Source organism: Vitis vinifera, chromosome 15 (genome assembly GCF_030704535.1).
Source record: "Vitis vinifera cultivar Pinot Noir 40024 chromosome 15, ASM3070453v1".
Lineage (NCBI taxonomy): Eukaryota > Viridiplantae > Streptophyta > Magnoliopsida > Vitales > Vitaceae > Vitis > Vitis vinifera.
Genome location: NC_081819.1, coordinates 1,007,065 through 1,019,249, shown reverse-complemented (window position 1 = coordinate 1,019,249; position 12,185 = coordinate 1,007,065). Strand labels below are relative to the sequence as shown.

General features: G+C 35.2%; 1 protein-coding gene across 2 annotated transcripts in view; it reads left to right on the top strand.

The window, feature by feature from the left end:
* The window catches only part of LOC100248851 (putative disease resistance protein RGA3), a 54,020-nt gene extending 42,839 nt beyond the window's left edge, over nt 1-11,181 (top strand). For both annotated transcript variants that reach the window (XM_059743229.1, XM_059743228.1), the window contains one exon: nt 10,712-11,181. In XM_059743229.1, coding sequence (XP_059599212.1) covers nt 10,712-10,986 — 275 coding nt within the window. In that variant the 3' untranslated portion in view covers nt 10,987-11,181. The remainder of the gene's footprint in view (nt 1-10,711) is intronic.
* The last annotated feature ends 1,004 nt before the right edge of the window (nt 11,182-12,185 follow it).

Here is a 12,185-nt window from a genome sequence, read left to right as displayed (position 1 = left end):
CCTATGAGTAAAACCCTAATGTGGTTATATATCTCTACAAATTGTGTTATTGTTATGAATACTAGTGGCAACAACTATTCTTGGTAAAGGTACAATGATATCTCATAGAATTGAGGTAGTGAGTCCCCTTAGGTTATTCAAAGGACTTGTGATTAAGAAGACTATAACGATAATAATTATTTTAGTGGAATTTGTCATATGCTCTTTGTTACCTTTAATAGGTAAACTCTCCACTTGTTTTATGGTGATTGCTAGTTTGTATAAGTTCTCCTTAATGATAGTCATTAAGAAATGGGGATGAGCCTTAAAGGTTTACTCATGAAATGAGGTAAAGGGAATAAAGGAATCCTAAGTTACTTCATTAAGGGTATTTAAGTAATTTTTCATATTATAGTTATTTACGGTTGTAATTAATAATATTTTAGTTATTTTAGTCATATTTAAAATTTAGAAAGTCCTCTTTGGAAATTTTTTTATTGTAATAAGTTCCTATGCTTTTAAACTTTTCATTTTTCAAAAACAATTATTTTTCTAGAGATGTATTTTTTCTAAGAATGATTTTATTTCCTAAAATAGTTCTACTTTTTTTTGAAGGGTTTCTATATTCTAAAAACATTCATTTTTAAAAAAATGTTTTAATTTTATAATAGTTGATTCGTCCCTATTGCAGTCGTGCCATTTGATTTTGGCTCAGACGGGTGTTATTAACAAAATTTATAAAACCTAAATCACCTCACACTAGGGTAGCATAGCTAACATTGTATAGTGGCTCTAGAATCTTCCACATGGATGGGTTTTCATTGTACAATTGACTTTAGTGAAGGAAATAAAATAGCTTTTAAAGAAATTGGAATTGTGGTTGCAAAGATTGATTTTAAGTTAAGCAAAAATAGTAAGTGAAGTTAACTACAAAGAAAAGGTCTCTTGGAGCTTTAGGTCATTAGGATCGGGTTCCTTAGGCAAAGGGGGAGATTCTAGATCTTCTCCTCGCGTTGGGGACAATAACATAAAGGATGGTTATCTCCTGAACCAGTTTTGTATTTAACAATTAAGATTTGATCCAAAGGATTCATGAAAAATGGTAATTTCTTCCCATTAATGGCTCCAAACACTAAAGACCCTCACCTTAAACCACCTTCCAATGGCTCATAAATGATAACTAATAGATATCCATGGATCTAGAAATAAGCATCCATAGAATCCGAAAAGCTTACCAAGTATTGGCCATTCAAGGTGATTTTAAGGGATTTAAAGCTAAACCTTGAAATAAAAACCATTAAAGGTTAATAATTACTTTCCTTTAAAGCAAGGACAACTCCCACCTTTGCATTCAGGTCCTTCACCTAGCTTCCATCACTCCAAGAAACGTAAAATCTAGCCCCTTATCCCCTGAGAATTCATCCTCAAAGGTTGCTTGGCTAGAAAGAAAAGTGAAAACAAAATGAGAAGGTAAGACAGAGCAAAAAGCTTTGTGTATTTCTTACTACGGGGAATTTTCAAGTGTTTTATGAAAACATTATATATATCTCTCCTTCTATCTCTCTCCTTATATATCATGTTACCTCCAAAATATACAAAAAGAGATAAAAGAAAATATCTAGGTTAGTTACAAGCAGAAACTAGGAAATTACACAAAATATCTTAAGATAAAAATCTAATGGAGTTGGTGCACAGGAAGATTTCACATACCATGTGAAATTTCGCATGGTGTGCAAATTCTTTGGCTGCTTCTTGTGGTTTCGCATGGTGTGCGAAATTTCGCACAACCATGCGAAAATGCTGGTTGTTGGATTTCTTCCTCTAATTTTCTTCCTTGCATCTATGATTGGCTTGGCAACCTATTGTCAAGCTTGGCAAAGGGCTATGAAGTGCTCCAAAGCTTGGATTCTTCATGTATTTGAGCTTCAACTTGCATTGCCATGGATTTGAGCTACCAAAAACACCAAGACTTGCCAAAAACTGATTAGTAACCCTTGTTAGGTTCCTTAATGTGCCAATTGAGTTAAAAGGTATTAACTACTACTTAAAAGTGTTTAAAATAGTTAGCTTCAAGCTATAAAGAGTACTTTTTGAGCAGTAATCAATAGTTTTATTTTTTTTCCCTCAAAGTTCATATTTTAAATTTAAATTAATTATTATAAGGTTTAAATTATTAAGGAAGAATTAAGAGTTTTAAAGAGTTACTATGAAGGTTGCATATTTTGAAGCCTATAAATAAAACTGATGGATGTACACAAATGAAAAATAAGGAATTATATATATATGAATGAAAAATAAGGAATAAGATATGTGTGTGTGTGTATATACACACACATATCCATACATATACTTTTGCATACTTGTAACTTTCAATAGTGATATTTCTAGTTTTTCTTCAAGGTAAGACTTTTAGAAAGTTTTTAGCGAGATTCTGAAGTTTTTCTATCTTTGTCTTCTTCTTTTTCTCTTGCTACCATTACCTTAACTCTTTGTTTTCATTCAATCCAAAAAGATTTAGGTCGTTGTCCACTGATTTGATTGTAGATAGCCACCCTAAGGGTGTCCTACATCATTTAACTTGTTTTTTTCTTTTCTTTTTTGGAAGTCTTCATGAAACAATTCAATCTCTTGATTCCCAACCCTTCTACATTCAATTTGAAAACTTGACCGATCCACTTAATGATATTTCTAAAGCCTCTTCAATGTCTCTCTCACTAAGGCAATATGACTAGTTGCCTTATTGTATTTTGGTAAGAATTATTCTAGTTGGGAACAACATTGGGAATATCCTTTAAAGACTTATAAAATAAGGGAAAGATTGGTTTCAATGCTCAGGGCTTAATTTGGGAGACTAATAGTGACAAAAATTCAGCTTGTGACTTGCAATACTTAGTTTTTTAAGTTTCTATTCTAGTTAGTGGCAAACATTTATTTCTTTTATTATTATTATTATTATAATATTTCTTTCCTATATCTTTTTCTATTCTTGTAGGTTATGTTTGGTTTCTGAAAAATACTAAGAAAAGAAAAAAAAATGCTAAAAAAAATAATTTTCTTATGTTTGTTTGTAATATGGAAAATATGAAAGAAAATTAAATATAATTAAAAATAACTAGAAATTTATGTATCTTTATATTATTTAAGCTTTATATAATGGAGAAAAATAAGTGAAATAAGTTTCAAGAAACATAAAAAATGATATATTGATCTTAAATCTTTTTTTTCCTTCACTTCTTCTTTCCTTCTAGTTTTCCTCTCTATTTTCTTTCCCTTACATTTTCCTTCATATTTTCGGGACCAAACATAGTCGTAAAGAAATATAAGAATTTAGAACATTGTTATATTAGGGAAGGGTCATAAGAGTCATGTACATTCGTGACCCTTTAGGATATTACTCATGAAACTTTCACCATTGATTTCACATCAATGTTCAAATTGAAATCTCAAGAAAGCAACTTTCAAGTCTCATCAACGCTCGAAGAAATCTTATTTCTATCACTAACTTCACATCAATATCTCATTTTCAAAGTCTCATTGAAGTTTGAGTAGAAAATTCTCAATTGAAAATCTAGTCACTTCAATGACGCAACTTAAGAAGAAGGAGAGAAGAATTTGATGTTGAAGTTTATTGTCTTGAAGCTCTTTCAAAATGTTCTTAATGTAGAGCTTGAGATGAAAATCCGAAAATTAAAGAAGATTTCAATCTCTCAGGGTTTGAAGTTCCATTTGAAAGGTTCTCTCAAAAGCTAATATGAAATTTAATATAATGTGGTTTGATGATCAATGTGATCCCTACATCCACAAAGTGCACCAACACTCAACAATCCACTAATCAAAATGAATTAGAAGAGTTACAATGATGAAACTTTCAAGAAACAACCTCTCAATTGCAGTTGTACACTCTAAAAAAACACTAAATATAAAAGTATTAAATATATAATAGGGGCAAACTCATCAATCAAAATGTTACATAAGGTAACAGACTTGAACTTCAATGCCTTGGAAAACTTTTGAGCTTCCAAAATCCCACATAAGCCCACCACGTCTATGGTTTTCCTTTGTCTTGTGAAGCGGGCCTTGATCTCCTTGCTAGAAGAGATGAGATCTTTTTGGTTGGTGGTGGATGGTACTAGGTGGTCCTTATTTGAAGTCGTTGCTTGTTGTTGTATATAATGAAGAGATGCAATCTTCTTGTATTTTTTCTTATCTGAAAAAGATCCTTCATCCTACTTTGTATTCCTTTTCCTTTTCTCTAATTTATGTCTTAATTAAAAGAAAGGGTCTTAGTTTGCTTAGTAGTATTTCTTTTCTTTGATGGTTCTTATGGAGTATTTGTACAATTTTTCTTCTCCTCTCCCACTCTCTATTTTTTCCTTTGTTTTCATAATTAAGCTTCTAATTGTTCCTTGACCATGGATGTTTCAGTATTGTGATGAACCTCATAATCATCAGTCTCATTACCTATGAGTGACAGCGTCACATCCTGTGTACATGTGCATGAATCACATCCATGAACATAGAAAACAACATTTCAATATGTGAAATCAGTTGTAAAGGAATTTGATAGAAATATGGTATATATTATAACACTCATAGGTGAATCACATCTTTGAACAGAGGAAACCACATTTCAATATATGAAATCAGTTGTAATGGAAATTGTTAGAAATATGGTATATATTATAACACAAACTATGGTTTGCACTGAGGTGATATGTTGTAAACTAAGAATCAGGAGAGGTTTCTCTTTCCAATTTCCTAGTCCTCTTATTTAGTAATATTTTAATTGAGATAAATATCCTGGTTCAAGATCTAAAGGTGGCTAGAGTTCTATTGGTCATTTAAGCTTTTGAATGTCTTCAATTCCAATACAATGTGCATATTGAATAGATTTAGGGCCTGTATGGGAGTGTTTCTAGTTAAAGGGCTTTTAGTGTGTAGCACTTTTGTTGGTAAAGTTTTGATAGGCCGAGAAGGTCAGATAGAATCCTCAGGAAGAATCCTAAGTTTTTAGCTTGAGTTAGACTAAGTCTAAAGAGTTGTTAGCCTTTTAATTTATTTTTTGCTTTTGTTTTGTATTTTTGCACATTCAAATTTGTTACAAGGTATTCCCTTGAGTTTAGGCTAGTTAGTTTCCTAAGTTGAAGCTAATCTGTTAAGCTTTACTCTATTTATTGGAACATTAGCAATGAATAAAAACAAACATATTTTTCTTACAAACAATTGTGGTTTATCTTTCATCTAATGAAAGTGAGTATTTCTTTGAGTTATTTTTGCTACCTGATTGAGACCTAACATTGGTATCAGAGCATCATTACAATGGCGTCTAACAAAGAGAGAATTGCGGCTTTGGAGGTTGGGCTCAGTGGAGTTCAAGATGGAATACAACGATTAGAGGAAACCATCAACAAGCTATCTGAAGTTTTGCTTCCAACTTAAGAAGCCTCTAGCAACAATAACAATGGGTGAGAAGGATCCTTCCGTTCACATCGGGAGGAAAACGATGGTGGCATACAGGTTTTCTCTTCCAAGATGGCGAGGTTGGAATTTCCAAAATAATCCAGAGAAGATCCAACTAAAGTAGCTAAATTCTTTGAATTTCAAGGCACAACAGACAACCAAAAGGTAACTCTAGCATCTTTCCACCTTGAAGGAGAAGCTAACCAATGATGGCAATGGTTGTGTCAAGCTTACTAGGAGGAAGGTCGTTTGGTGACATGGGAATTATTTGAGGAGGAACTATGGGCTCATTTTTGGACTAACAAAGTGTGAAGATTTTGATCAAACTCTATCCAGAGTTCGACAGGTTGGATCCCTTCGTGAGTACCAAAAGGAGTTTGAGAGGCTAGGCAATCGGGTTCAAGGTTGGACACAGAAGGCTCTCATTGGCACTTTCATGGGAGGATTGAAACCCAAAATCGCCGATCAAATTTGAATGTTCAAGACCAAAACATTGAAGGAAGCCATTAGTCTAGTGAGAATGAAGGATGAACAGATTGCAAGAACGAAGGGGTTCATATGACCTCCACTGTAGAACCGTGTATCTACCACCATCACTCCAATGAATCAGTCTACCATAATAGTGACACCCAAGCGATTGAGTTGTGATGAAATGCAAAAATAGAGAGCACAAGGCCTTTGTTTCAACTGCAATGAAAGATTCACCCCAGGTCACAAGTGCCAAGGACCTCAACTACTCCTTCTTGAGTTCCAAAGCAATAGTCAAACCAAAGAATACGAGGTGGAGGATGAAGAGTTGCAAATGGAAGATACTATGGGAGATCAAGTTGAACTAGAAATATTAATACATGCACTAGTAGGCTGGACATCTCCACGAACCATGCGAGTAGCAGCCACCGTCGGATCTTAACACGTGACAGTGTTGATTGATAGTGGATCCACTCACAATTTTATGAGCGAGAAAATAGCCAAATTGCTTTGACTTTGGTGGTGCCAAAGAAATAATTTGTTGTTCTCCTGGAAAATGGAGAACGACTACTTTTCCGGGGTTGCTTTGAGAAGGTGCAAGTGAATTTGCAAGACATTAATTTTTCACTCACCTTTTATTCTCTACCCCTAGCAGGACTTGATATGGTGTTAGGCATCCAATGGCTAGAGATGCTAGGCTCCGGGGTTTGCAATTAATTAAACCATTCAAGCGATATCATTGGCGTCAATTGCGAAAGAGATGCGCCAAGGCCAAATGTTGTTTGTTGTCTACCTACAAGCTGCCGAGAAGTCCATTGGGACAGACACCAGTCCTAACATGCAGCAGACATTGGAGAACTATGCATACATGTTCAAAGAACCAACCACACTACCACTCCTAAGGGATATTGACCATCACATTCTTCTCAAAGAAGTTACTCAACCCATAAACGTTCAGCCCTATAGATATGCATATTTTCAAAAAATAGAGATAAAAAAGCAGGTCGGGGAGATTCTTAACATGGGAGTCATTTAACCTAGCACCAGTCCATTCTCATCTTCTGTTTTGTTGGTAAAAAAGAAAGATGGCACTTGGCCATTTTGCACAGACTATCGGGCACTAAATGTAGCCACCATCAAAGATCGATTTCCCATTCCTAAGGTGGACAATATGCTAGATGAGTTGTATGGGGTAGCCTATTTCACCAAACTAGACTTACGAGCTGGATATCATCAGGTAGAAGTACATGTTCCTGATATTCTAAAAACTACCTTCAGAACCCATAATGACCATTTTGAGTACCTAATTATGCCTTTTGGTTTATGCAATGCCCCTTCCACCTTCTAAGCCATTATGAATTCTATATTCCACCATCCTCTTCGCAAGTTCATACCAATTTTCTTTGATGATATTCTTGTTTATAGTCCCACCTAGGAATTATATATAGAACATGTAAGAACAACATTAGATGTTAGAAATTTATTCAAAACTATGGACTTTTGGGTCGCCCCCTTACCAATCTCCCAAAAAATGGAAGCTTTAGATGGAATGAAGAAGCAATGGATGCATTCAAGCTGCTTAAGCAAACCATGACAACTACCTTGATGTTAGCCATGCCAAATTTTGATGACTCTTTTATTATTGAAACTGATGCTTCAGGTGACAAAATCGACACGGTCCTTACTTAACAAGGCAAGCCAATCTCGTTTATGAGTCACACTTCAGGGATTAGTAAATGAACATGGTCCATCTAAGCCAAGAAAATGCTATCGATTGTGGAAGCAATTAAGACATGGCAACCTTATCTTTTAGGTAGGAGATTTTTCATTCAAACCAATCACAGAAGTCTCAAATACTTTCTAGATCAACGTGTGGCAACTCCCGATCAATAAAAGTGGGTAGCAAAGCTCTTAGGCTATGACTACGGAATTCTCTACCGGCTAGGACATGAAAATTCAGTTGTTGATGCTCTCTCTCACTGCCCTGACAACCCTTTTCTTAATCCGTTGTTTGTCTCACAGGTTACTTTTTGGCATGATATGAGAAGGGTAGCACAAGATGACCCATATATGTAGTAATTGAGCCTCCAATCAACTACGGATCCCATTGGACCATACTCGATGCAAAATGGTCTATGCTTCTACAAAAAGAGAGTGGTTGTTCCACAAGTTATCCATAACCAGCTGCTAAAAGAATTTCATGACAGCAAAATGGTAGGGCATTATGGAGTATTGAGGACATTAAAAAGGTTAGCTCAACAATTTTATTGGCCATCCATGTACCGGTTTATCCAAGAATATATCATTCAATGTGAAGTTTGACAAAAAACCAAAATTGAAACCCTAGCCCTAGTAGGATTACTTCAACCACTTCTCATTCCCTGTCAAGTCTAGGATGATATCACTTTGGATTTTATTGAAGGCCTTCCATCCTCTCATGGCAAAGATAGTCTTTTGGTGGTCATAGATAGACTTAGTAAGTATGCTCATTTTGTTGCTTTATCTCATCCGTTTTTTGCAAAGATTGTAGTTAAACATTTTGTAGAGCACGCCATCAAACTCCATGGCATGCCAAAATCAATCATTAGTGACCGCAACCTCGTCTTTATCAGCAAATTCTGGCAAGAGTTCTTCACTATGTTAGGAACGAAGTTGAAATTGAGTTTTGCCTACCACTCTTAGACCGACAGACAAATCGAAGTTGTGAACCACTGTGTTGAAAAATACCTACGCTGTTTCGTCCATCAATGGCCATGAAAATGGTATAGTTATTTACCTTGGGTAGAATTCTAGTACAACACCACCTACCATAGCTCAACGGGGATGACACCTTTCCAAGCTTTGTATGGTCGGCTTCCTCCCTCAATTCTGCTTTAGTTTGATGGGTTATCTCAGGTTAACGAAGTTGATCAAAGGCTCTTACACTGGGATGAATTGCTCCAGCACTAGAAGAAGAATTTGGACATGGCGGCTAATAGAATGAAGCAAACGACAGACAAAAAGAGGTGAGATGTGGAGTTTCAAGCAGGCAATATGGTACTCCTAAAGCTACATCCTTGTGGCCAACAAACTGCCTTCAAACGAGTTCATCAAAAACTTGCCAGCAAGTTCTACGACCCTTGACCCTTATCTATCGAAAAGAAGATCGAAAATGTTGCTTACCAACTCCAATTACCAGCAAGAGCAAAGATCCACCTTGTTTTTCATGTCTCTCTCTTGAAGAAATATGTTAGGGATCCTCCACAAGTTAACTTAGAGCTTCCACCTATTACTGATGAAGGTGTAGTTTCGGTAGAACCAGAGAAAATCCTAGATACACGCTGGATTAAACAAGGCAAGAAATTTATTGAAGAGAGCTTGGTGAAGTGGAAACGATTGCCTACTGAAGATGCTACATGGGAGGCAACAGCGCTGCTGCATAATCAGTTTCCTTCACTGGACCTTGAGGACAAGTATCCACTTGGGGGAAGTATTGATAGGCCAGAAGGTTAGAAAGAATCCCTTAGAAGAATCCCAAGTTTTTAGCTTTGTTCATAAAAATGTCCATTTTTATTGCTTTGTTCCTTTTCAGTGCTGCAGTCGGTGATGTTATCTTTTCTTGCATGTCAGTTGATCAACTTTTATGAACAACATCTCCGTTTCAGTCCTACAACTTGACTGGAAAATATGTAGTTTTGGACAACAGGAGCATATGTAGCTGGAGCCACGTCATCTTTGCTTTTCTCCTTATGCTGTGTTGGAATTTTGTAGTTTCGAGTGATAGTCCAGGACAACCAGTCCAGACTTTCTTGGGTGGGTGGTAAATATTGTAAGGCTGAGTCAAATAGCAGGAGGCCATGTCTTTCTTTTTCTTCTTGTTTGTGGGGGTTGGTGGGGGTTAGTATGAATAGCTACTTACCGATGAGAAAGTCTTGTTCACAACTTTTACTTTCTGGCACGTGTTTGACCTTTCGTCCCTAATGACAAGACTCTTCTCTTTTAAGCTTCTTTGCTCCTTGGTTTTCATGGCACAAGACCTCATGGTGCTTTTTCTAGATATACTGGCAACTGGGTTTGATTCAATATTTTCCTTTCAAGGCTTAGTTGAAATAAACTTTGAAGAAGCCCTTCTTTCTGGCAGTGACTTGATCATATTGTATTCATGTCGATACAACCTATCTAACATTTAAGATGAAGATATTTCCTTTGACAAATTCTTATACTTGTTTTGAAACATGCCTTGGTTTTAAGTTCATCATGAATTGCCACCCCATCTTTCTACATTCCATTCTTAGGCAACCCTTGTGCCCTGTTCCAGAACAAATATTCTATTGTCATCCTTGATATGTACATATTGGGTCCTGTCTCGATCCATCCAATCTTGAGTTCATCTCTTATTGCTGTTATTCTTATTTAACCTATCTTCTCGAAATCATCGAAAACAAAGGAATGTCATCTGCATGCTGTTCTAGTCATCGAGTCCTAACAAAAACAAACCTTTCCTACCTTCTCATCCACCTTGGAAAATAGCTCAAGGTAGGCATCTTATTGATATAGTTTATTAATTTGTAGCATATTTTAATATAGAGTAGGGGAGAGTTGGCCTCCAAGCTGATCTCCATCATGTATAAATAAAAGAAAAACACAGAGAAGACAAACTTGCTTGAGGACAGTGGCATGGGTCAACTACTCATATAGACCCAAGGGAACGAAAGCATCAGATTGATTGCTTCAAATTCCTTGCTATCTGCAACTAACAGACCCTTAATAACACCCTTTAGAATCTAATCTTTTTCTGATTCTCTAATTCCCAAGTCTTGTGCAGAGCTTGAGAGTCATGAGAAACAGAGCGCCATCTCCACTGGTTCCATTTCTAATGGTGGGTGCCCTTTGGCTGCTTATATGTGGCCCTACACTCCTATCTCTTCTGGGAAGTTTAGTGATTCTCTTTGTTGCAGACTCAGAAGGCAGGTTCACCTTCTCTATTGTGATGGTGCTTCTCACACTACTGTTGTTGGTACTGATACAGTGGCCTACTGTGTTGTTTCCGGGTCGTCGTCGTTCCATGTATTTTTCTTCTGCAGTCCAGCAAACCAGTAGCTCTGGGTATGATGGTGGTGGGTTTGGTCTTGGAACTTTGATTATGGTTGTGCTGTACTTCATTCTGTGTAGTCTGGTGTGAGGTCCTGTCATATTTGATAGGAGGCTTCTGTGTACATTTAAAAGGAAAAGGAACAGGTTTCATGGATTGTTTTCCTTTTGGAGAATATACAATTTGCAAAATCCATGGATTAAGTGTTTGTTTTGTATATGATTTCAAGTTTGTAGAATTCTAATTTTATGTGAAGGAAAATATTAAATATAGCTCCTTAATCTTCTCCAAAAACGCATATAATTTATTTATTTTTTCAAATAAAGGATTATATAAAATGACAAAAGTGCCCTCTTCTTAGGCACCTTTTATCATATACCCAGGCAGCCCAATCCTACAACTTCAATTCTCTACCCTTTTCCCTTTTCTTCCTTTTTCCTTCTCTTTCCTTTTATTTCCTTTCCCTTCATCTTCCTCCTTTTTTTCCTTTTTTTTTTCTCTTAAAGTTTTTATTTTGTTTGTTCGTTTATTTGTCTTTTTTTTTTTTAATGATTACTTGAAACATGAAAAAGAAAAAAAGAAAAAAAAAAAAGAGATGCCCAGTGGAGTGCACATAAAGACATCCCTTTCTTTCTTTCTTTTTTTCTTTTTCCCAATTAATTTCAGTTTTTGAAAAATAAAAATTGAAGAAGATGAAGGAAATGGAAGGAAAACTTAAGGAAAGGGAATGGAAAATGGAGGAAGGTTGAGGTTAGGCTTTGGGGTGGGTACAGAGTGAAGTAGATGAAATAGGATATTATTATCTTTTGACATAAAATTTTATTAGAAAAAGGAAAATAGAACATGATTTTAGTAGTTCTTGGGAGAATGTTTTTTGGAAAATGCAAGAGAGAATACGAGAGAAAAAATATATATATAGAAGAAAAATAGAAGGAAAATAAAAAATAAATTTAAAGTTAATAAATTATTTTTATACATTATTTTAAAATTTGACTTATTTTAACTTTTTATATAAAGATTAAATAATTTGAAATGTATAAGTTTTTTTACTAATTTTAATTATTTGATTTTCATCAATATTTTTCATAATATAATCAAAATTAAGAAATATTTTTTAAGGAACCAAACATAGATTAGAAATTTAATAAGATATTTCCTTTATTTTAAATCAAAGCAGATGTGAGTAAAAATAACACATGAACAGTAT